The following is a 25497-nucleotide window of genomic DNA, read 5'->3' as shown; positions in this document are numbered from 1 at the left end:
GCCTGCTTTGAATGGCCAGTAATGACTAACCTTTGTCTTCCATGGGGAAGTTGGTGGTAGGGAGTAGGTGGTCTAAAATACTCAGCAGTGGCCTGCTTTGAATGTCTGACAGTGACTTACCTTTGTCCAGGTGGCACAATAAATCAGATGCTTCTGGATATGCACTAGTCCTGCTCATGTGCCAGGGAGCAGAGCACGGATACCTCCTTTGCCTCTAGAGTAACCTCTGGCTTTTCTAGGTGGTTAGGCTGGGCGCTGCTGCTATAAGACAGTATACACACTCTTCCTTCTTTTTTTATTTTCAGTGCGAGATTAAGGTAGCACAGCCAAAAGAAGTATACCAGCAGCAACAGTTCAGTAGTGGTGGAGGAAGAGGTAGCTATGGAGGAAGAGGCAGAGGTGGAAGAGGCGGCGGTAAGTACTACACGCACTACTTTAGTATGGACACATTCTAAATAAGTTGTGTGTACTAAAATGGGATTTTGTGGATGGTTTTCCCTTCTATAGCTCAAAGTCAAAATTGGAATCAAGGTTATGGCAATTACTGGAACCAGGGTTATGGGAATCAAGGATACGGCTATCAGCAAGGTTATGGTGGCTATGGAGGCTATGATTATTCAGGATATGGGTATTATGGATATGGACCAGGCTATGATTACAGTAAGTAAAGAGAACTGTATTGGGTATAAGCAAGCGTAACTAATTAGCAGTTTAATGCATTTGTTCTCTTGTTCATAGGTCAAGGCAGTGCAAATTATGGGAAGACACCAAGACGTGGTGGTCATCAGAATAACTACAAGCCATATTGATCAAACTTATTCAGGTATGCAGTGGCATGGTCTCTTTTGGAAAATGACTGCATAGGTTTTGTATACAATGCTGTAGATGGATATTTCAGTTCTGTACCAAATTTAACTTTACAATAAATTTCTATGGCCTGTTAAATGTGCATCTTACTTGGAAGAGCTCCCTGGAAATGTTTTACATGTTTAATACTTACAGATAACTAGTTGTCTAGACAGTGTGGTGTGTAAATTTCAGCCTTGCTGAAGATATTAATTAATGATTTTATTAATAGGTTAAACTGAAACTGATTTTGAGGGTCTGCTTAAAGCTGCAGCTCTGCATCTAGGGACTGCCTCTTGGAGTTAACTATGGACTCTGCATTACTCCAGTTGTACAGAATGAGATGCATCTTAGGGAACCAGTGTCACTTTCCACCTTTTTATTTTGTATTGTTTTTGTGTCATACATTTCCTGTAATGGAAGTGTTAATTTTACTGTACTTTTTGGTACCTTTTTGGAATCTAATGTATTGTAAGGTATTTTACATGTGTTCTGATTCACCATGACATGGATATTGAAGCTATCCTAGCTTTTGAAATAAAAAAGGCGTAATCTAGTGTCTTGTGCCATTCTTCAGCTTATGTATTAGTAAAACGCCAGTATACTGTTCCCAGAACTTAGTTAATGGCAGTACCTTGATAGATGAAGAGTTGTGCTTAAATGTTTTTAATCTTAAAACTAGAAGGCTGTATTGGTAGTTGTGCTCACTTGCAGTTAAGTGGCAGCTAAAAACTGCAGTCACTTCTGCCTGGAGGTTATGGAAGAGAACGCAGGTGGAAAGCCCCAGCTGTTGTGGAGGCTGTGCTGGTGGTTGGTGTTCTAGAGGAGCACAGAGGCTCAGCGTAACTGTGTTGGTGTCTGCGTTGTAGGGCTCTGCTAGGAGGAGCCGGAGGTTTCAGGTACAGCTTGGGAGTCTAGACAGTGCTGCAGGAGGAAGCTAAGAGGTGTGCAAGCAGCTAGCTGCCCTTCCTTCATGTTTTACTGCCTTGAGTCTGAGACTTTTCTACAAGTTCTTAATAGTATGTTACGCCTGCCTTGCAAGGCAGGTTAGACAGGCATTAAATTACCAATGCAAAGTCTGAATTATTGCAGCCTTTTTGTGTATCATAAAAGGCTAAAACAACTTCTGCTAAAGTTGTGGGTGGAAAAACAACAAAACATCTCTCTCTAGAGATGAGTGACCAGCTAGAAATACACTCCCCTTTTTGGACTAGTTTACCACTATATTAAGGCAGTAACTACCATGTGATTTGCCTGTCTTGCTGCAGCACAGTCCCAATCTTAGATGTATAAATAAGTAGCAAGTGCTGCTGCACAAAGTAAACTTCTAATTTTTGTTGCAGTAATCAATTCTATTTTTACTTTCCTTTTAAAGCTAAAATATGACAATTTTTTTCTTGTAATAAATTCTATTTGAACAAATGAACCAGAAGTGGAACGAAACCAAGTAACTAAGACAAGACATAAACAGATGTTACTAGTGACCTTTTCAGTTTTTTTAACAAGGAATGCAGCTATTCCTGCAGGGACTATATTATGCTGCTCCCTGCTGGCTGTCCTTGAAAAGAAAAACTTCTGTAAAATCAGAAGTCTATAAGACTCTCTGGGGTTAAGTGGAACTCCTGAGTATATAAAAAAGATGAATCGGATTTTAAATCTGATAGTTGACATGACAGCTTTACAGCTGGAGAATGTATACTAATGCCCTACTTGCAAATAAAAAAAATTGCAGACCACTGAAACAAATGAGCACAGTATTTAAAACTACTACTGTCTCAGGATTTAAAATTGACATGCTTTACTCTTGCATACTTGTACTTGTTTTCTTACGAAATAAGCGGTAGTGGAATATTTCTCTAGCAAACAGTTTGCCTTCCAGCAGGGAATTTGCATAGTATCAGGATCATACTGCTGCAGTACTTCTGGCTGGTGTATTAGCAATGGTTTGTCAGCTGGCTGTTCCTTTGGGGTTTTTTTAGAAGTAGGTTCTTGGGTAATGCTTCCTCGACAGGTGATGTGGCCTTAAGCAGAAATTGAGGATACTGGTAATTAAATGCAGAGCTGGCTTTTCCTTTCTTCTTTGCATGAAAAGTCTGTGATACAAAGAACTTATAATTGCCTGGTGAAAGTGAGGGCTTGTACACAAGGTTGTTGCTTATGGCTGTAATGTACTCTTAATTTACTAATCCTACTTGGATATTTCTTGAGGACAGAATATTTTGTAAGAACTGGTTTGGGAGCCATGGCCTCAGCTGTCTGTTTCTCATGCATATGATGTTATGAATTTGGGACTGAAGGTTTTGACTTAATCTGGTCACTGAGACAGTTTGTTGACTATAGGACTGCTAGGGACCTTGTTATGAAACTGGCTGCTGAGAGTGGTCAGAGGAGCCTGGGCAGGACTGGGTGTACTGGTAGCTAGAATGGTGCTTGCATTAGTAGCAGCAGATTTAAAAAAAAAAAAAAAAAAGATAACCCATTGGCTCATCTTAATTTGCAAAAGTCAATCTTGAAAGAGCATGAATTTAGAAAATGTAGTTTATAGTAGCTACTAGAAATATATTCCTTTATAATCAGTTTTAGATATGCTGTTTTAAATAAAAGCCAATTCCACACTCTGGCAGAGTTGAAACAAGCTCTTGTAAAATTTATTTCTCCTAAAGCTTTTACTAATAACAAGATAACCGAAAGTAAGAAAATCAAGGGTAACTTATCTGGTCTAAGACATGCTAGGATGAAGATTAAATGTGCATTATTATAGTAGAATAATGTTTCTTAGCAGTAGATCTTGAACATTGTTTGAAACCTATGGAAAGAAAATAATGTTACTTTTTTTGTGAAAGCATCATTAAAAGCAATCTACTTCACTGCCTCATTTTCGCTTACATTATATGTAAGTGTCATACTAGTACTGTGTTTAGTAAGAGGCTTTTTGCATTCTTGATTTTCTGTAGAAAATAAAGGCATTTTTCTTGCTTAGTTGAGATTGCAGACAAGCACATTAAGTCATTAGGTCTCTAAGTTAAACTGGCACTGTTGAGTAATCTTTCTGTTCTCAAGAATAAGTAGTACAAACAGTTGTATGTCTTTCCATTAACTTGCTAAATAAAATATTAACACATTTTTCTTGTGCCTGCTATACTAATATTGCACTGAACTAAAAGCACATTTCTCCTTAGCTCAGAGCCATAGTGCTGTGAATCCACTATGGTGGTTGAGGCCACCAATGATTACATCGATTACAGTAGGTACATTCCTGTCCAGGTACCTAGAGTTTTACTGGGTACTTGGTTTATAAACACTTGGTTGTCTTTTAGTCAGAGTAGGTTGAAGAAGTGTACTAAGTGTACCAAAAGGTGCTGTCACTGAGGTGTTAACTGTTAAGTGTACACTGTGCTCATGAGTGTGTGGCAAAATGAGTTGGAGCTAGGATGCTCTCTGTAAGCGAGCCACAGAGGGACCTCAACAGATACTAACGTTTACAAGGCTTGGAAGAATTAACAGGACTCAGTCTTACTGATGCCCACAAACTTCTGAGTATAGGGATAAGATGCTTAAACATAACAGCCATGAGCCTGAAATGATCCTACAGAGTAGTAGTCCAAAATGCTCAAGAGAACAGAAGTCATTACTATTTAAAAGTCAGATATTAAGTAAAATAGGAGCTTTAGTAGTAAAAGTATTGTTTATAGCCCTTCATAAAGCTGTTGGTGTAAGTGGAGGTTCCCGGATTGTGGCAGGCAGAATGTACAGTGCTGCTGCCCTTAAGGGCAGTTGAGGCAACAGCCGGAACAGCTTCTGTCTAGAGACTTAAGGCACTGAGCAGCTAGCATAAAAACTATGTTTTTGTCTTGATGTGCATGTCATTTGCATGCCAAGGGTTAAACTTGGTCACTCTTAAAGCTTCCCAGCCAAGCATAGTATGCTCTAGTGGTAGGCATTTCTGGGACCTGTTGGACCTAGCTTGCAAACAAATGAATACATACAGTGTTACTACAAGTGTCAGGCTCTGATAGAAGGTAGTTTGGAATGCCAGATGTACACAAGTCTGGCCCATGCTTCTAGATTGCCAAAAATTCCTGCAAACTAACTTCAAGTAAAAGCATCTCTGAGGAAGTGTGGTCCTGCTCTCCTGCCAGTGACAATGCTTGTGAAGTTATGTTTAGGAACCCTGGCTTTTAAATAGTAAAGGGTGACTATAGATACATACCTGCTCAGGTGGAACAAGTGGATGTTCTCTTTTAGTTCAGACATTCTTTTTCCATATCTGGAGAGAGAATAAGCAACAATTTAGCAAACTTGTGACTTTGAGACAAGTTTTTGCACTAACTTGGTTAATGCTGAGCATGCAGAAGTTGTAGAAAAAGCAAAGTGGCAAATGCACACAGGTTATGGCATTTAAGAATGAAGCTTGGACAGATTTTACCAGTTGCCATTGATCAGATCAGTAAACACTTATTGTTAACACAAGGCATATGCATTTGTGCAGTAAATAGTTTTGTTAGAGAACTTTAAAACAGAATAATTTAGAAGTGAAGGTGCAACTTGCATTGACAAAGACTAATTTTGTTATATGTTCAGCATCCACCATCTTGGCTTTGTTTTTGCACTTCTAAAAAAACAGACTCAGCACTGACTTTAAGGCAGGCCAACAGCAACCCTCTATAAGGTAGTTTTGATCTGTACTACCTGTTAGTAGTTTGTCAATAGTGTCCACAACAAATTTTGCATCCTCCATACTGAAGCACATTGGGGGCTTGAATTTAAGCACATTTCTTCCTGGCCCGTCTGTACTCAGTAGAATATATTCTTCCTTAAGTCTGGAAAGAGAATAACAAAGAATTATGTTCATCTTTGCAAGCAGTTAGAAAAACTTATATGCATCAGCATGCAGGCTGTCCAGACAATGCCTTTCTGCACTCACTGGTTTCTTTTTCTGCCAGTTGGCTGTGTTTTAACAACTACCGAGTGGCAAGGTTACCCTGTAACTGTGTGCTTGCCTCACACATTGAGGAACTACGTGACTGTCCCTTGTACCTTGTTACTAGATGCTCTGCTTCTGCTGTGGCTGGGGTCCTTTCTGCTTGATCCTTGATTAAGTCTACTCCAATGAATAAGCCAGAACCCCTTTAAAAGAAATAAAAATAGTCAATCTGTGTCGGAGGAAGGAACTGCAAGTGAACTAAAAAATGGAGAAAGGTTTTTGTGAGACCAAACCTTTACTGTATGAGAATTAACTGATGTTTGGCTAGTGATAGAAAAGGTATTGCTGTTTTCAAGAAATGTAGTAATACAGTACAGACTCTTATCTGCTCAGAATGGCAGCACAGGACATGATGTTAAACATATTTTCCATCCAGCTCTTTAATTCTGTTCTTTGCACACTTGAAGTAAGAGTTCAAACAGGAAAGTGAATTCTTTCAGCAACTAATAAATCAATAAAGCGGTACTGGCCCAGAGTGGCAAAGTATATCATACTTTTGATAAGATCAAGTTTGTTTTAATCTAATGTACAGCAGCCTGTTAATTTTTGCTGAAAACACAGATTTAATGAATTTCTTCAAACTACCTCAGTTTGAACCAAAGAAAAAGCAGCTAGAAATGTAAATAAGGCACTGATACCTGACATCACCAATGATGGGATGCTTGATTTTCTGCTCCTTAAATAGCTTCATCAAGAAGTTGCCTACTTCTGTGGCATGAGCCTGAAGGTGTTCCTTCTCAATCACATCTAACACAGCTAACCCAATCGCACATGAAACAGGGTTTCCTCCAAACTGAGCTCAGGAAAGGAACATGCATAGCCATAGAAAGGGAAGAAAGATGCAATTGTGTCACTTGAAAGTGTAGCCTCAGTGATATAATGAGCATACTGTCATTTTCAGGAGATGGAGCCAGTAAATAGAATGTTATATACTGGAAAGATACAAACAATATAAACAGTACCTGTGTGAGTCATAAAGATTAATAAAAACACTGCATGATGATCTAATCTTAATACTTAGACTCCCGTAGAGATGGAGAGTTTGGGCAACTTTTTACTTACTGTATTAAAATATTCTACTCCTGTGGCTCCAAACGCTTCTGCAATTTCTTTTGTTGTTGCTACACAGGCAATAGGGTGCCCATTTCCTATTGGTTTTCCCATAGTGACAATATCAGGTATAAAATCTTCTCCCTGGAGCTGGAATGCCCAAAAGTGCTTGCCAACCCTGCCAAAGCCAACTTGAATTTCGTCAGCAATAAATACACCTCCTGCCTTGTGTACATGCCTGTAACATAACAGATTTGATTTATCTCTTAAGAGGAAACAGAAGTTAATACTTAAATGTTTAAGAACATGCAGAAAGCATTACTTTGCAAACTTTGAGGAAAGAAACTTGTCTAGGCCTATATTCTACATCATGTGTTTAAAAGCAGGTTTTTGCCATGCAAAGTTTACATTCTAACATGAAGGGACAGGCCATTTCCTGCCTATCAAGCTATATGCTACAGCAGGCAGAGAAGTTCTCTATCATCTATATTTAGCAAGTATGTTAAACTTACTTGAAAAGTTAAAATAATGAATGACCACTTACTCTGCAACCTTCTGAAAATAGCCTGCTGGTGGAATGATTTGACCACCCACGCTCGGCAGAGATTCAACAAAAAATGCAGCAATCTGAAACATATGTAGCATGTAATGTTTGAACACAATACAGAAGGTTGTGGAAATTGTGTTAACAATTAGCAAGCTCTTTGTCATTAGATGCTTCTTGCATAATTATGTGATCTTTTCTTTTTGACAAGCCCCTACAGCTTAGCTCAGTAATCCTGAACAACACTTGACAGCTGTGCTCATTTTTAAGGCAAGACAAATGGTTAAGGAAATTGCTTTTTACCTTTCTGCCTCTCTTATGTGCTTGTTCAATAATATTTTTCACTTCATTAGCATAGGCTGTTACTGAATCTTCATGGTCTTCTCTATAAAGTCCTCTGTATGTGTCTGGAACAGGAGCCTATGCAAAGGAACAGTATCCTATATTCAGTATATTGTAAATAAGAATTAATTAATGAATTTAGTTGATAGTTATAGGCTGAAGTACATACCACGTGGACCCATTCCTTTTGTCCTTCTAGATTTCTGAATTTATATGGGCTTATGTCAATCAAGGATGTCAGATGTCCATGGTAAGCACTTAAAAAACAATTAGCAGAACTAAACAGTAATTTCCTCAGTATCAAGAGTTCTTTAGGGTTAGCATTACTGATAGCTAAAGAGTAGCTAGGCTCTGCCACCTGGTGGGAATACAGCACTTAATCTGAGAACAGCTCTGCAATTTCTATCAATAAGCTCAGTACTATTTGCATTTTTTTGCGTATCTGAACATAGGGGATGCAGGAGGACAGTGCTCCTTGTTGCTAGTTTTCATGGTCACAACCAGTGACTAGAACCACAGCAGTGTAAGTCCTGAGCTGTATGACAACACTGCAGAACAACTGGAAGGGACATGTCTGACCTACTTCTGAATATCCTCCAGTGATGGAGTTTCCAGTCTCCCTGGGCATCCTGTTCTAATATTTGACCCCCTTCATGGTAAAAGAGTTCTTCTGTGTGTCTCATGAGAATTTCCTCAGGTTTTAACTTCATGTCTGTTGTCTCTTTCCTGTTACCATACATCTTCAGGCCTGGCTCCATCTTTCCTGCTCCTTGCCACTAGACAGTTGCAGTAGGATCCCCCTCTAGCTGTCTATTACAGGCGAACAAATCCAATTTTCTTAACCTCTCAAGCCTGTGGCTCTCTACCCACTGTGACAGGCCGCTGCTGGCCTCCTCCCAGTATATCACCAGCTGTCCTGTATTGGAGAGCCCAACCTGGACACGCTTCTCTGGGCTCGTCTCACAAATACTGAACCAGGGAAAAATTACTTCCTTCAACCTCCTAGTCTTTCTGTTGTGTTCCTACTACAACAGGTTTTCAGAAATGCTCTGACCACAGACCAAAACTGAGCCTTGTACCCCGCAGGAGATAAAATAGCCAGTATACTTACTGGTCTAAAACGATAACGTCCTCATGTTTTGTATACTGTCGTGCCAATCTCAGGGCAAGATCGTTCGCTTCAGATCTACAATTGAAAAATTCAGTAAGTGTTTCATAGTGGATGTCTTGAGTTTTTGAAATTCTAACCTCCCTTGCAATGCTGTTTGTGTCTGCAAAGGACAGAACTTTGTAATCAGCACTTGTTAGGTAGGACTGTTCACCAGAACAGAATCCATCTGAAAAAGCTGGAGTACAGAAACTACTTTGGAAACAAGTTTGCCTGGGATACGCCCCACCCCTGCAGAAATATGCATTTTTATATTTAATTTTGATAACAGAAGTAATTCCCAGTTCAGAAGACAAGTCAGACCAGAAATAAATACAGTAAATATTTACATTAATGTTTTGTAGTCCAAGGCCTGACAAATAAAGCCCTTCTTAAATAAAGCACCAGTTTAGTTTCCTGGTAGCTTGCTAAATGTGAACTTCTGTGTCACTGAAGTTCTAAAAAGAATCAGTTTCTTGAAAAACAAAAAACCACAGTTTCTTGAAAAACAAAAACCCCAAACCATGTTTTTTGTCAATATTTAGTCATCCACACCAGATCATGCAATTGGCTGTTGATCAGAAAGTATTATACTTGTGTGTGAAAACAGCATCCGTTCTAGTATACCTGACTGACTTACCCAGAATTCAAAAAATAAAAGGTGCATAACTTCTCAGGTAGTGTTTTTGAAAGTCTCTCTGCATAATCAACCAAGTTGTCATGAAGATAACGAGAATTTGTATTTAACAATTGGTTTTGCTCGTGGGCTGCTTTTACTATATCGGGGTGACAATGTCCAACTGCAAGAGAGGGTGGAGAGTGGTTTGAGAGTTCTTCCATATTACCCGTGGTGTTCATTCACATACTAACGTAAGGCTTAAATTTCTCTTAATAGTACAGAGATATTATCACTGATGATTGTATTTCATCAGCGGAGCATTAATGACATTGTCAGCAGAAGACAATGTCAGTACACCTTGTAACCTTCCTCTAAGAACTTTCTTTCCTTTCAAAAAGTTTGAAGTTGCCTGCTACTGTACTTTAAGGTTTGTAGTTAATACTGGAAATATTGACATGCTAGAACAAATAGTGTCTAATTTGACATTTGGATTTAGATGCTTACATAATTGAGGGGTTTGAGAATGTGCAGGTAGGCTTTATCATCAAAGAGTTATTAGCCCTGCTAGCGTGTTTGTGACAGCACTGACCAGGTAGAGAGATTTCAAATACTGTAAGAAAGCAGCTACTTCGTAATACACAATTAATTAAGGCACCACACCGAGCAGTGGTCATGTGACTGTAAAAGCAGCAGTAATATTTACAAACACAACAAAATATCAAGCCATTTCTTAGTTTCAGTTAGGTGCTTTACTTGAAGCTTTCATGGAAAAAAAAAAACCACTGTAAATTTTAAACAAGTATGTTTTTAGGAAGACAGAACAGGAAACAAGTCTGGAAAGCACACTGACACAGAGAAATTAAAACGTGAACTGTAATTTCCTAAACTGTAGACTCCAGAAAGAAGCCTGTATAATTTTCCTATATAATTTTCCAATTAAACAACCCCTCCCCCAACACAATGCAACAGTGGTAAAAGTACTGATTGTTCCTTGTTCTGCTAGAAAAACACGGTATCAAATAACACAACTTTTAACTTACCATGAGCAACATTGTTTATGCAGTCAAGGTATTGTCTTCCATTCTCATCATACATATACTGGCCTTTAGCCTTTATGATCTTCACCGGATCATTAGAAAAAAACAGCTTGCAAGAAGAGCTGTGGCAAGCATCAGAAAGTACAATTAATCTTAGTGAATTCTAAAAGTCACACAGTTTATTCTGCTGGTAATATTTTTGGTTTGGTAGGTTAATCAAAAGAAAGACGTTTCCCCAGTTTGCAGGCACATGCTGTCATCCTCCTCCTGGCCCCTAAAACAAAGCTTGGGAAGAGGAACAGGCCTTGTGCCCTAAATCGGGTCAAGTTTTGTTAAATTTTGTTTTGAAAAGTCTTCACTAGGAAGCTAGCCACAGCACAGAGATAGGATTTACCTCTGTAGTTTCATCCAGTCTTAACCATGGTTCCTTACTCTCTCCGCCGTCTTCCCTTTGTGTTTTGAAATCCTCTTTGTGATAGTTTTTATTATATTCTTGCCATTCTTGCTAAGGTCCTGATTTTCCAGGTAGTATGGTGCGGGTGGTTGTTACATCTGTATAAAGCTTCACTAACTTCAGCTGAAACCTTAAGTGATTTTATAAGGCTGAGTCTACTTAAATGCATTTGTTTTGTTTCACTTTTTACTTGTTTAGCAATTTATTTAAAACTGAAACACATGTCTGCCTAAGTAGGAGTTGCAGAGATTTGACTCTCAAGGGCAATACCAAACTTTCATACTTCATTTAGTAAAAGATTGCTTATACAAAAATAAAATAATTTGATCATAAATACAAAATCATTGTCAAATGAATGATAAAAGACAATGATAACATGAGAAACTGCTTCACTATCCCTCCCCTGCAGAAATCCTGGGCTTCTGTGTGAGCTAGCAGTAGAATGATAAAACAGTTGGGTTTTTTGTAAGCTTATCTGGACTGTTGAACAGATACTAGGAGAGCAGTTGTGCAGGGGCTGGGTCTTTGTTCCCAGTGGCAGGGAATTACAAAAACATTAAATACAAGGAATGGTATTCTTCAGGTTTGTGTAACAGGCAAAATACTAATTCCAGCATTTACTTTAGCCCAACTTCTAGATTCATAAAACATATGAACATTAAAGTAGCCTTATTTTTTAATAAATACAAGGCACAATACTGAAAGCATTCCCACAGTGAACTGTAACCGTTCAGCTGCCGTTCCTGGTAGCAGCCTACAGAACTAAGAATTTTTTAGGTCAGGTGAAGCAACACAACTAACTGAAAGTTTGGAACTGAGTCTTGTACTTAATTCTGTTAAACTGGGCAGACATATGTTGTTCATTCTGTCACGTTTTTGGTGCAATAAAAAGTTTTCTGAAAGACAGGCTCTAGGCCAGCCAGAACCTCTGCCTAGCTGGCATCCCCCGGCAGCCCCGCTCCGAGCCTCCCGCCGTTCTGCAGGTGGGTTTAGTTCAGTTCCACGTCGAGCTCTCGGCTGGGCTGCCAGGAAATGCTTTCTAAGCAGTTTAAAGTTTAAACAGCCACGCTAGATAGCGTACGGCTTTTACACTTCAGTTTCGTAACCCTCCCTCCTTAAGAAAGGCGAGTTCCTCTGAGTGACACCAGTAAAACCAGCCGTTGTTGCCCGCGAACCGCACCGACTGTCCCCGCGGCCTTGCCGGTTCAAACCCCCGGTTCTGGCCAGGCGGGAGCGGGGCTACTGCAGCCCCGGCCGCGGTGTCGGTGTCCGAGGGGCCGGGCTCGGAGTCGCCGACCCGGGGGGACGCGAGGTCCCGCCCCGCCCGGGGCCTCGGCCCTGCAGCCCCCTCGGGCGGGGCGGCAGCCGCGCTCTCCCGGCCCGAGGGGCGGCGGCGGCGGCTCTTCCCCCCCCCCCCGCCCCCCCTTCCCGCTTACCCGATCAGCTGCCGCCGCAGCTCCAGGGTCTCCAGCCGGGAGCGCCGCGCCGGCCTCATGGCCGCTCTCGCCGCCTCGGAAGGGCCCGGGGAGGAGCCGCCTCCCTCGGAGGGCGGCCCGGGCCGGGCCGGGGAGGGGCCTGCGGCGGGAGAACCGGCCCGGCCGGGGCATGTGGCAGAAGCTGAGCAAGGACAGAGGCACCGGCACAAGTATCCGCGCCGGCAGAGCCCAGCCCTTGAGCTGAGCAGCTCCAGACCAGCTCAGGACAAAGCTGGTGGCACAAGGGGTATTACAGTAACTCACCAGTGCGTGCCGCTCCTCCGGCGGCGGGGCTGGGCCGGGCTCTGCACCCCCGCGGTCCCGCACGGAGCACGGGTCGGGGGGTCCTGCAAGGCTGCTGGCAGCTCCTAGGGACACTGCACCTCATGGGGTTCCACCGCGGGATCAGCATTACAGCTTTATCATAACGCTCCCTTACTTACATGTCAAGGAAGCTTCTTTCACCATGGAAAATAGTTTGAGGTGGTAGCCTAGGCATTACAACTGTATTAATTGTTCAACACATACTTAACTACTTAAACAAAAGTAAAAACAAACCGTTTATATTGTTATACTCTTGTGTTTGGTCAGTGACAAATAGGTAGACCTGACTGAGTATTTAGGAGCCAATCCTAGAATAGGCAAGAGTTAGGATTAAAAGAGGAAATGTGCTCATCAGATTAGAATGGTCATTCCTCTGTTCCTGTTTGATTTGAATTACTTAAAGAAAAATAGGAAGATAAAGAACCAGAAAGGATGTTCTGGGATGGGTCCTCTGCCACAGCGGGTGTTGTATCCCATAACTGAGTTCATAAACTTACCAAGCTTCAGTCTAAAAGGTACCAGATTTTTTTTCCTTCCAGGTACATGTTCATTCTTTTGTTTTAAACCGACAACATCTGCTAAGACGACTAGAAAATGGAGCAGACTCTTTTAAAACTACACACTTGGCTACTAGATATAGGCACCAATAATAATCTCGAGTTGCAGTTCTTTGATAAACACAGGAGCAACTTAAATTTTGTGTAATATAGAGAACCCAAATTGCACTTAAAGTTAGATTGAATTTAGGAAGTCAAACACAGTTGTTGCATAAAAGTCAGGTTTTAAGTAACAAAAGACAGTGGAGGAAAAGCTAATAATGGCTGTTAATCTTTATTTGAACTCTTGTCTGGTTAAGATACTTAGTAGCTATTTATAATAACAACCTGAACATTTACAATTTGGAAAGTTTATTCTTGGTTACAAATGCAGAGTTCATTATACATATTCACACAATTGTAAAAGCATTCTGTACAGAGAGACCATTTTTAAAAATCTAGCCTTTGCTTTTATTACAGAAAGCACAAGAAAGAATATTTTTGGAGGTCTCAAGCTAATGTACTGTCCATTACAGATTTAAACTAGAAATACATGATGCAGTACTAATTAATACCATTTTAACATGTTAAAACAATGGATAAGAAATACTGTTATTAATGCCTTCATTTTTAAAGTAGTTGTTCCCCAAAGAAATGAGTAAATAGAATACTTTTTATGGCACATACACATGATTAAGAATCACAAAGAGTTTGCAAAGTTACGTACATTTTCTGTATTTTTAATATCTCTATATATTTCTTTTTAAAGGTGATACATTTTACAGAGGTTTAGTCAGCTTTGTATAAAATACCATGTAAAATACATTCAAAACAAAACTAATTTTCACGAGGTGTCCAAACTGCACACACACGCAAATAGCCTTTTCTCCTCTGAACAGCCTTTCCAGAGTGATGCAACAACTCACATAAATAAGGGACACTTGCATAACATGGTAGAGGATTAAGCCCTATCAGCATAATTTCAAAACAAATACGGACAGATTAAGCACACATTGCATGTATTTTTCTAAACTGTATACAAATAAGTGAGATTTTAATTTAGATTTTAAATCTAGCAGGTATAGTTTCTCAAATTATGTTGTTTCAGAAATGCTAGTGTACATGTCAGTTTTAAAATATTTCTATGTCCAAAGTAATTTAATACAACAGATGGTGGCTTTCAGTTTTGACTGGGGTATTTTCCGCTGAACATTCATCATACTGAATATTTTTGATTGTTTTTTAAGATACCAGAAAAAAGAACCCTAAACAGTAGCACAAAAGGTTGCTACTAATTGCCTATAAAACTACACTCCGTCCATGAAACTAACTGGCAAACACAACAGAACTCCAACTGTTATTCTAACTGATGGCAATTTATTACCTCTTCTGCTTGATTTGGAAATTCAGTGGGTAATGTGGGTGCTTTTGTTTTGTAAAACCAGGTCCTAATTTTTTTATGTAATTGCAGAGATGCAAGTTTGATATGCACCCACTTAATAACATCACGTAGAAGGCACTTTTCAAAGTTCAGCATACAACGCAGTGTTTAACAGCATATAAAAAAGCAGCAAGTGGTATTAGTGTTGTTTACAGATACTTGGGGCATCTCCATTTTACGTTTCTGTTCGTTAATATCTACATTATATAAGAAACCACACACAGACACACAAGTGAGCTGACTATTCCGTGAAACTGCACAGCTATGAGGCAACTTCTACCAGAACTTAGCGAGCAGGGATTGATTGTTGTCCTAAGACACAGGAAAACCACAAATGTTAATAATGTCTGTCTTGTTCCACTCTGTTGTCAATAATGCCACTTCTTATGCTTTGAAAACTCATGTTTCCCAGCTTTCCTGTGGTTTTCCCCCAGGCTCTCTATAGTAGTATAGTGTCATACAATCTATTAAGTCCTTCTTCTATTCATTTCTAAGTGACAGGTTTTAGGCACGCACTTTAGCTGCAGATTGCACAATAGTTAGACATCCCTTCCATATGTACACAAGGATATAGAAAAGTTCACCTGGGGACACCAAAATACTAGAAGTAATTTTTGGCCTACAAATGTAGATGATAAGGAAAACAAAATTCAGGAAATGGATTTTTTTACTCACTAGTTCGCTTCAGTCTGCAATAGATTCCCCAGAGTGGAGCTGTGAAGTATTTCAAACTCTACTAATTACAGTCAGGTTCACTGCAGTGCCAGGAACACAGTGAAATGTGTCTCCAGTAAATAACAGTGAGACTGGACTAACTAGAGTGACCAGATGTTTCCTCCCCCCCCCCTTTAAAAATTTTTTAAATCACTATTGCAAAAGGATCCAAGAAATAGTTTTACATAATGCTGTCCTGTGAGGTTGCCAAGGTCAGTATATGCCACAGTGATTGCTTTGGCCAGCTAAAGTGTCTTAGGCCTCTTGAAATCTAAACAGTTCAACCTCTCACTTGAAAAATCTTCCTGGTTAAACAACTGGAAGGCTGGCTGTGCTACTAAGCACATCAGCAGATACTTAACAGGTGAAACTTAGGAGCTTCAAATGAAATAAAGCAGTACTGAGGTTTTACTCCACCCTTGGACACCTACTGAGGATGCTCCTAGCTATGCTAGTGCAAGTTAGAACCAAACTCACTGATCTGAATTCAGCCAGATACCCACAGTATCTGTCCAGAATAAGTGGTTTAGGGACATCTACATTTTTACATTTTTATCGTTTGTTGTTTCTAATATTTTTGCATATCTTAAATATAAATCTGTTGTCTGTAAAGAAAATAATTCAAAGCTTCTGTGCTCTAAAATTTTAAAAAGGCAACTTGACAGGTAACCTACTACAGATAGATTTTATTTGTATAACGCTTTGTATTGTCCGGGCAACAATGGGACTAAAACCAAAAGAAGTGAGAATATGATGGCGTTTCCCAAGAAAAAAATACCAGATTTGGAAAAAAGATTAAAGTTTCTATCTGTGTGCTCCTGTTTTACAAATATCTATTCAAACCATATAGTTATGCAAAAGGTCTGCCCATCCCTATGTGTGCTGTCAATTAAGGGACAGTGTCAAAGCATAAAACTCGTCCCAGCATAAAATTTGTTTCTCTCTATTGAAATCTCCTCTAGAGGGCAGCATTAAATCAGGATTTAATGAGCAGGAAACCTAAGCTCTAATACTCCTTTATAACACATACTAAATTTACAGGTTAATAAGGCACAGTTATATTGGCCAAGGATGGTTATTTACCATTTCAACAAAGCTGGAAATTTCTAGCATCTTAGTATTTTATTGCATTACACATGGGTGAGTTCTTTCATTCTGGCCCAAGTCCACTATATTTGGCTGATTGCAAAACCATGTGCCACGTATAAAAATTCACAGATTCATTCTGAGCTGTGGGCTGGTGAGATAGTAAACACTGCAGACTGAAATCTTTGCTGGTGTAATGTAGTTCAGCACTGTCACAGCCAACACAGTTGTCCTCAGTTACAGCAGCTGAAATGGGACACAGCTTGTATGTGGGGAGGGAGAGAAGAAAGCAGCCAAACTAGAACTCAGGCTTTCAGGCATGAAAGCCTTGGTCATCCCAAACGTGCTTCCTGGGTAGTGGGTTACTGTGACAATATTAAAACCACGGGTAATGACCTGTGTCATTCTCCATGGATTACTTTTCATCATTGCATAGAATGTCTTGAACTGCTGAAACCTTACATGCGTTTTGCTGGTTTGCTTAAGGATTTCAAATGCTGAATTTATGGAATTACAAAAGACAAAAAGCTCACCTAAATGTTTCATCTATTGGTTTCCTACAAAGAAAACACATCAGAAAGTGTCTTATCATTAGAAGAAACATTCTTATTTTTAAATACACAGGAGAAAAATCCATACGGAAATAAATTTATCACCATTATATATACAGCAAGTGTTAGAAGCAGTGTATACAAGAAAGGCAACTCTCTCCCCCTCCCCATGAGAATAAAACAAAGCATGTGGCAATCTCTTGATTTAAAAAAAACCCCAAAACTAAAATCCCAGAGCATTAAGGCTTGGAAACAGTTTCAGTCTGGAGCCAGACTGGGTTTTCTCTGCCACCTGTTTCATAACCCAGAGGAATATTCCTTAACTCACTGGCCAAGCCACTGATTCAGCTGCAAAACTAATTAATCTCACCTGCATCCATCAGCATAGGCCAAATCATTGGGTCCACACTCTGACAAGGGGCCTCTCGAGCTGCCAGTGTGCTTTCAGCACTGGAGTTAGGTGTGGGGGTTAGTTGGCTATGTTCCCTTCACCCCAAAATCCTTCCCCCCCAGAAGCTTAGGGAGTGCTCCCCACGCTTACAGGTGGGTGCAGCATCCTGGAGCATGAGGGGCCAGGACCAACACAACCACAGCGAGCAGCAGCTCCAGCGTGAGTCACGTAACACGTTTGCCATCTCTGGTGGGCAGGCAGGCCTGTGGCACAGCTCTGCGGCTGAAAAACGCTTCAGGGGTTTCAAGTGACTTCTTGTGCCCTTAGGACTCAGTTTGGGAACTTTGCTTCCAAAATTGGTTAGGCTACTGTATGTTGCAGAGAGGATGGTGGTAGTAACTGGAAAGATGGTCTTTAGCTACAATTTTAAATAGAACAAGCCTTAAAGACTGCTGCTTGTCCTCTGCTCCTGGGCAGCAGGCAGATATGGTTATCTTTAACAATGGAAATGCTTTCACGGTCAGTTAAGTTAGACTAAGAAATTTTGTTTTTTAAACTAGAAAACAAAACATAAATTTGGCTGGGCTTCAGCTTCCCCCAAGATCAGTAAATTAAGTGTGTTACCCAGAATGTCTACTGATGAATCCACGAGGCTAACACACTAAATATTTCAGTGGTCAAGATAAATCAATTGCTCAGTCTCAGGCTGACCTACATTTAATAAGCATTAGCAGGCTCCCTGTTAATCATCTTTATTGCTGCTGACATCTAGTGGTAACACTTAGCTGCATTTTTGAATTCCTGTAAAAAAACCTTACATTCTCTCAAACCAGAGGGAAAAAAAAAGAGAAAGGTTTCCTGGGGAAAAAATGCACTACGCTTTGTGAGAGGCTGAGATAATTACTGAGTTTAGAGTGAGGCTGCCAGTACTACCTTAAAGTAAAATTTATCTTCGTGAACTATTTGCAAACTCAAAAGTATTCAAAAAGACCCACATAAACATTTTCATATGGAAGGAGAAAATAATAAACTGATCTGGCATGAATTTGCTGAGCAAAGCACATCTTTTTTTAACTCTTCCCAATAAGATCATGACTGCTCTGAAACAATTTATCATTTAACAACCTAGTCTTCTAAATATGTGTATGTGTGGAAAGCACATGGCAGTCTAAACAGATTTCCTCTTAGACTCTCTGCAATCGATACAAAAATCAGCAGTTCCTCTAATACAGTCTGTCGATCTGCATGTTACGATCGATAAGGAACACCGAGTTCAGAATATAAAGGCTAAATGCACCAATCTCAGCTGAGGACCAGGAAGGACGTCAAGTGCAGATCAGAACCGCAGTCCCTGCAGCAGCCTCACCCGGGGGTCTGTACCTCGCTCTGTTCCCGGGAGCTCTGCTTTCCACAGGTCTCGGCTGCTTTGGCCACAGAAGGGGTTGGTAGAGTAGACGTACCCCCGGCAGATCCTCGGAGATCTACCGGTTAGTTCCTCGTAGCTGAAGTGGCAGTAGGTGCTGTGTACAGCGGGATCCGGCCCTGCCAGTGTTTCCAAGGGAAATGACAGCGGCAGAAATCCAGAGAAGCTCCCGCACGCAGGCTGCCGATCGTACCGAACAGACCAGCCTTGCTGCGGGTGCACAGATGGATCTCCTCTGTACATGCAGGACTCATGGTATTTGGGATGCAGAACAAACCAATCCAGAGAGAGCATTTGCCTGGGAATTTTCAATGATCACTAAACGGTTTGGCAGCTGAGGTGGTAGCACTGATGGGCATGGATACCAGCCGCAGTCCTGTGCTAGGAAGATGATTCTAGCCTTCCTCCTTGACTGGCATGGAAACGCCGTGAGTGGTCAGGCTGTGCCTCGGGGACGGGGAAGAACAACCCCGGTTAAGAGGTTTAGTTGATTCAAACTGAGCTCTCTTCTTCCGTTACAAACAAATGTCTTGGGTTCTGTGACAGCAGAGGCTCTGTGTTGGGAGGGGGACGGCTGCCATGCAGAGCAATTAGAGCAATAGGTAAAGCACTATTCTGGTATTCTGTATCAATGTTTTGCAGGCCTGGCAGTGGTCACAGTTGATGCCTACAAGCACTGGATATTCCACAAGTTGAAGACGGAATACTGACTTGTTTACCTGAAGATAATAGGACTTCGGGGTATTTCCTCAGAGAAAATATAAATTTTAATATAATTTCATAAGCTTTGGAGGTTAGCTTGTCTTGTAGCTTCAGTGATATCAAACTTCTTCAAGTAGGAGCTAGATAGAAAGCTGTTTAGTTTTTGCCAGCGTATGTAAAACAAGACTTTTCTATCTGCATTGTAGATTGTTTGTGGACACTTCCAGATTCTTGTGCTTTCTGCAGTCATTCTGGGGACTGAACTCTCATTGATATCGATAAGAGGTTCCATGAACAGGACACGTGCAGGAATTTGAGTGTAGAAGCCCACAGTGTGGTTTGGAGTAGTGAATTGCTTTTAGTTTGGAGATGACTGGGGTAGATGGGAAGAGCAACTGTACATTAAGGGAACAATTACAGATTTTCTTCCCAGTGACATCAATGAGAGATTTGCCTTCAACCTTCCACAGAAGAAGATTTTTAGCTTTAATTTGGGGCAGTAAAGGGGTTTTTCAAAAGCACTAAAAGCCAGTGGGAGCTTGTTCAACTGCTCCTTATGCCTTTAAAAACCCCTACACCAAAAGTGATAGCTAACAACGTGAAATGGAAGTAAATAAAATGCATTTTCATTGCTGTTTTGAGTTACATAATTCTTGTTTCTTGATTTGTTAGTTGATATGAATTTACATGGATTTAATCTGTATGGTGACCAAGAAAATGGTCAGTAACTGGTAAAGATGCAAAGTATAGCCACAAAGCAAGCAATGTGTAGGTGTAGACCCTAAGCAGCTAACAAAGACAGGTAACAAAAGTTCACTGCCTACAGCCATAAGTCTTTTGTGTCCACATCTACCAAGCTAGATGGCCATTCCTGCATTTACCTGCAGATGACAGATGCTTTCAGCTGACTAAAAGGATAAGCTCAAGGACACCTAGGACCCTGTCACAGATAAGAACCCACAGACATAGTGGTCACACATCACCCTGCCTGCGTGGAGCACAGAGCATGGTCCTACTGTTCTTCAGAATATCAGAGCAAGAACTACCTTAGCGCTAGGTCAGCTTGTGCAGGGCAGATTGCCCCTGGACAGTCACATCCTTCTCTCAGGTCCCCTCTGGCAGTAGCTGCTGTAAGAGATGCAGTAGAACAAGGATCTAGCAGAGGGTTCAGACCGACTCAGTGCACCAAAAAAGACTCCCTTCTGTATTCTCTAAGACCAAGGCCACAAACAGCCTGATACCATCTGGTTTGATATTGTGGTCAGGTTCTTAATTTTACTTAAGACTCCTACACAGAGCCTAGCAACTTGTATTGGGCTAAAGTATTTCCTCCAGAAATGATCTGTTAAAACAAAAAGGCATTAAAATGATGTGGATTACATCACTGGTCTGGTTAGGATTAACCAGTCTCACCATTAAAAATCCATAGCTTGCTTTATTTGATTTTGTGTATCTTCAGCTTTTACCCATTGGATGGATATTTGTACATTTTCTCTGTTCAGTTTTAAGAACTTGTTAATATAAAGTATCTCCTCCCTGTAAAGGAATCTTTGCCTCTTGATCTTCATTGTAAGCTGAACAGACTCAGCTGTAAGCCATTTTCTTCCTCCCTGAAATAATTTTTTATGGCTCTTTGTGGCACAATCACTATTTTTTTTTCCAACATATTTAAAAATGTGAAAAGTTTGCAAATTTTTAATTGATCTCACTTAATGTCGTATACAGATATCAAAATTGTAGTCCGTCTTTTATTCATTACCCTGCTCTGCATGGGATGTGCCTGAGATGAGGTAATTTAAAGAAAGAGACCAAAAAAGGGGAGAGAAAGAAGAGGACAAGAGGAGTGTGCAGAGTTACAGAGTTTACAATTAAAACCACGTAAACCAAGAAAAATCAAATGCAAGTGAACCCTACAAACCAAGACAATTAAATACTCCAAACTCCCAAGTTTTGGGAACCTTAACAGCAACATGATGTGCTCTGTTGTTTAAGAAAAGACTACAGCAGAGCCCTCCCTGTCCCACAACTCTCTACACTGAAAGTATTACTAGGTTTTTGTGTTTTGAAATTCTGCAGTGGAGGTTTCTGGGGGAATTTGGGTTCCACAGTAACAAAGCGCTTGCGTATCTTCAGCCACAGACCCCAGAACAGCACCCAGAGGTGCTTCCTCTTGAGAAAAAAAAAAACTTTTCTTGATAGTAGTGGAAATAACCACAGGTAGTCAAGGTTCTTCTGTTTAGCCAAAGAACTGCTATTTCCATTGTATCAACAGCAGGTAGCAATGAATGGAGCTTGGCTTTTGTTTCCTCTGCAAGTTGCAAGTCCTTCTCTTGTTTGACCAATGGTAATACAGCAGCTTCTTTCAGTTCTAGGGCTGCATCCTTTTTTTCTTCTTTGTTTTCAGCCAGTTTTTTTCACCCTTTTAATGTGCATGTGCAATGCAAATACAGAGTTGAGAGCTAAATTAGGGTAGGGATTTCTCCCTCCTTCATGCAATAAGGCACACTAGGCAACACGTTGTCTCAGTACTGTTAGTTCACGCAGCAACATTAGCAGTGAATACTGTTCATTCCCAGTTACTGTCATTGGTACCTTTATCAAATCCTGATGTTATCATGTGTATCTTACGGGTTTGGGTGCTTTACAGTATTTTCAAAGTCCATAAATGACAGAATCCAGTATAAAAAAAGGTCAATATATTACTGTTGAAAGTTTTTTTTTTTTCCTTTTTTTATACAAAACTTAAAAAGATCAAAATATATCACATTATTTACATACTGTGCTTCATGCTTAGAGATCACTGAAAAAGAACACACAGACAAACATTTCAATCAAAGAAGATGCTCCATTCATTACTCTTACTAATCTTATTGTTAATATTATAAGGATTGGCATTCAGATTTCTTTTAATATTAACAGTACATCAAAACAACTTACCACAGAATTAAAAACTTCTATATGCTAAGGGCATGCATGCTCACACTCTAACCGAGGGTTTGCAACCAGTTAGTAACATGCTTGCTATTAACTCAAACTGTGTCCACATACCACATGTTTGAAACTGGGTTAGTAATTGCACTCAGCTTCTCCGACAAGGGTATGACACTGAAAGAGGTTACAGCTTCCTCCTACAAGTCCGGATCAAATCCAGACTGGGGACACATTTCTTCTCATTCTCCTGAGCTGCCTTTAGCACTTACAACCCCTTGCTGTTGTGGGTGCGTGAGACAGTACAAATTACCTGGCTGGTTTGAGCACTGAAGCAGCATAGTGGTTGTGCATTATAATTACAATGGCAGAGAAGTCTTTGGAAATAAATGTTTTGTAACTCTGTGACAAAGAGGTAACCGGCTGTAAAAGTCTCAGCTAGAGGGTATGGCCGAGTAAGTCACACGAGCACATTTTGCAGAGTGGTGCAGTCTTTGCGTGAGTGGTTCCTAAACTGCCTGGGCCATAATAAAAGCCTAGCCTGAGCAAGCCTGAAAAAAGGCTTTGCTACTGACAATATTAATGAGAATGATTTTTCATGCTTAGCCAGTTTTTGGAGCGGTGTTCCTAGTACCAGTCTACAACTGTGGGGAACAAGACATGAAGCTACATGGAACCTGCTCTCCCAAGGCATGACATTAGGTCTGCCAGGCATAACCTGTTGCTTAAAGGATGCGCAGCAGTGCAAACAATCACCATGCAGCAAACAAAATCACGACCTGCTCACGGATATACAATTATTATTATTACTGTACCTTATGCCAACATCCTGCTACTGGCAGTCCATCTGGTCCCTGCAAAATTGAATTTACAGATTTAATTTCTGTTGGCGGTGACTTAAATGTCAGACCCAAAACCCCGACGCTCAGTCTTTGCAACCATGAAAGGTTTAGTAGCACCGTTAATTACCATGCAAACCCCATTTACTGTATATGCACAAAAATAAAGATGCAGGCAAAGTAATCCGTGTGTCACACAACACAAAATGGAATACACGCCAGGGTAAAAAAAAAAAATCTATACTTTCTTTTTTCATTTAAACAAAAAAGAAAATGTGAACAAATATAAAAATTTGGAACCACGGTTAATTAACTTCATGATCTGCTTTATAAGGTAGAGTTTTTTGCAATCAGACATATATATGGAAAGCATGATGTGGAAATGTATTTTTTGTTAATATGCGCTTTTCAGTTTGGGGGCAGTGATGTAATTTTTTTTTTCCTGGATGATATCCTAATTGTGTTAAATTCAATCCTGCAGTACTTAGTTTAAGAAATCTTGAGTTGCTGAACTGATTGAAATAGGATGAGTTGTGGACTATGCAAAGGGAGTGAAAATCTTTGTCTTTTTCTGATGGAGATACAAGAAACATACAGAAATCAGAAGAGCTTACTTACCAGGAGGAAAGCACTGAAAAGGAAGGAGCCCCTTAGAAGAGGAGTGGACTATGTATGACCAACTCTTTCAAGATACTTTAGAAGAAATAGCTGACTTCAGCTGCCTTTTCTGATGCTGGATTTTTTTAAGGCTCTTGGCTCTCTGATTCCATGAATTTCTGCATGTAGAGCTACAGAGAGCACACATGCACTGACCATTCCCTCAGAGCCACCTCCAAATTAACTAGGGGTGGGAAGCCACGAGGATGTGTATGCAGCGGAGATAACTGCTAGTGCAAATATAGGTCAAAATGCATTTTTACATTTTTTACTGTAAATGTCAGTCATCACATTTTTTGTATTCTGTATTGATTTTATATGTAAAATAGCCTATGCCCAATAAAACAGATGCAGTGAAGTAAGGTCACCAGGTACTCATAGTGTAACAGCTCAAGTTATTTTCACACGCTTTCCTATCTATAACATTAGTTAGAAAACATACACATTTTTCTGCTGGTGCCAGTCAATACTTTGGTCCATAACTATTCATAAAAAAAAAGTGCAACTTGTATGTTTGCCAGAGTTGTCTGGGGACGAAGGGTAAAGGGGACAAGGTGCAGAGCAGTTGTTTGACCTAGAAAGGTCCTGACCTGCTGTTAAAGCACATCCACAGTCACAGGGCTGATTTCTGCCCTGGGCTTTTTTGCCTTCCTGAGCACTCCAAATACTTATTTTGGCCATCATAAAACTCCCAGCCTTTCTACCATGTTTCACTCAAGTGATTCCAAAATGACTTGTCAACTTAAAAAGAGCTTTGCAACCTGCGAGTAAGGCTCACGCTCATGCTCCTGGACTGAAAGTCATCGCTGAGAACCCAGCAAGCCTCCACCACACAGTGGGCTGGAGCACAAAGACAGCACTCCCAGCCAGCATGCAACTAACCCTCAGATACATAAGCGGGAAGATGTGCAAGTGCTTTACTAACTAGTCATGTAGTAGTGACATACTGGAGAAATCACCTACTGCAGTTTACAATGCCTTCGATACATACAGGTCTTGTGCTTTCTATACAGTTAAGATGGGAGATGCTTGGTAAATATAACAACTCTGAGGAGTAAACATGAAGAGTTGAAGCAGGCCTGCTGCTAGTAATTGGTTTCTTAGACACATATGAAAGTAATTTAACTTTCTGAAAGAAAGACAGCTTACTGCCCTTTTGTTTCTCTGAAGACAACTGCAAATCATCTAACATGCAGCATTTTCTATGGTTAAAAAAATGAAAATAAAACAATGATCTGTTTTAGCTAGTCGTGGAGAGCCCTTTTGGGGAGCAGAGCACAAACCTTCCTGCATAACCGCTGGACTTCAACCTGAGCTCCGTGGGGCAAAGCTACGTGCTGACACAGCAAATGTCCTTCTAACACCCAGAGTGCTGGTGACCCCTGCTCTGCAGAATTGGCCGATCAT

At 40.4% G+C, this 25497-nt stretch overlaps 2 protein-coding genes across 10 annotated transcripts in view; one reads left to right on the top strand and one right to left on the bottom strand.

Moving 5' to 3' along the window:
* The window catches only part of HNRNPAB (heterogeneous nuclear ribonucleoprotein A/B), a 30651-nt gene extending 6187 nt beyond the window's left edge, over positions 1-24464 (top strand). The window contains exons 6-9 of one of the 8 annotated variants that reach the window (XM_074883425.1): positions 306-414; positions 508-660; positions 739-823; positions 24014-24464. In XM_074883425.1, the coding sequence (XP_074739526.1) occupies positions 306-414; positions 508-660; positions 739-809 (333 nt within the window). In that variant the 3' untranslated portion in view covers positions 810-823; positions 24014-24464. Of the gene's footprint in view, positions 1-305; positions 415-507; positions 661-738; positions 1404-19606; positions 20317-24013 lie in introns of those variants that run through there. The other 7 variants (XM_074883423.1, XM_074883424.1, XM_074883429.1 and 4 more) reach the window with 7 other exon arrangements.
* On the bottom strand, positions 3468-12590 carry PHYKPL (5-phosphohydroxy-L-lysine phospho-lyase). Of its 2 annotated transcripts, none has more exons than XM_074883420.1 (13): positions 12460-12590; positions 10573-10691; positions 9554-9713; positions 8878-8952; positions 7936-8044; positions 7728-7844; positions 7425-7507; positions 6893-7118; positions 6469-6623; positions 5884-5973; positions 5536-5666; positions 5057-5113; positions 3468-3652 (listed from the first exon to the last, which is right to left on the bottom strand). In XM_074883420.1, exons 1-12 carry the CDS (start codon positions 12516-12518, stop codon positions 5088-5090), a joined length of 1350 nt encoding a protein of 449 aa, XP_074739521.1. In that variant the 5' UTR covers positions 12519-12590; the 3' UTR covers positions 3468-3652; positions 5057-5087. The 2 variants fall into 2 exon arrangements, with proteins under 2 accessions (XP_074739521.1, XP_074739522.1); XM_074883421.1 differs by having other exon boundaries at positions 7936-8023.
* Positions 24465-25497: the final 1033 nt, after the last annotated feature.

Source organism: Strix uralensis, chromosome 14, assembly GCF_047716275.1.
Source record: "Strix uralensis isolate ZFMK-TIS-50842 chromosome 14, bStrUra1, whole genome shotgun sequence".
Lineage (NCBI taxonomy): Eukaryota > Metazoa > Chordata > Aves > Strigiformes > Strigidae > Strix > Strix uralensis.
The sequence above is the reverse complement of the archived record's forward strand: the minus strand, read 5'-3'. Positions and strand labels throughout refer to the sequence as shown.

Coding starts and splice junctions, on each gene's coding strand:
- PHYKPL (XM_074883420.1), bottom strand. CDS start 12,518: ATGAGGCCGGCGCGGCGCTCCCGGCTGGAGACCCTGGAGCTGCGGCGG. Junction 9,714..10,572: donor CATAAACAATGTTGCTCATG/GTAAGTTAAAAG, acceptor CCTCTCTTGCAG/TTGGACATTGTCACCCCGAT. Junction 5,974..6,468: donor CCCATCATTGGTGATGTCAG/GTATCAGTGCCT, acceptor TTTCTTTTAAAG/GGGTTCTGGCTTATTCATTG.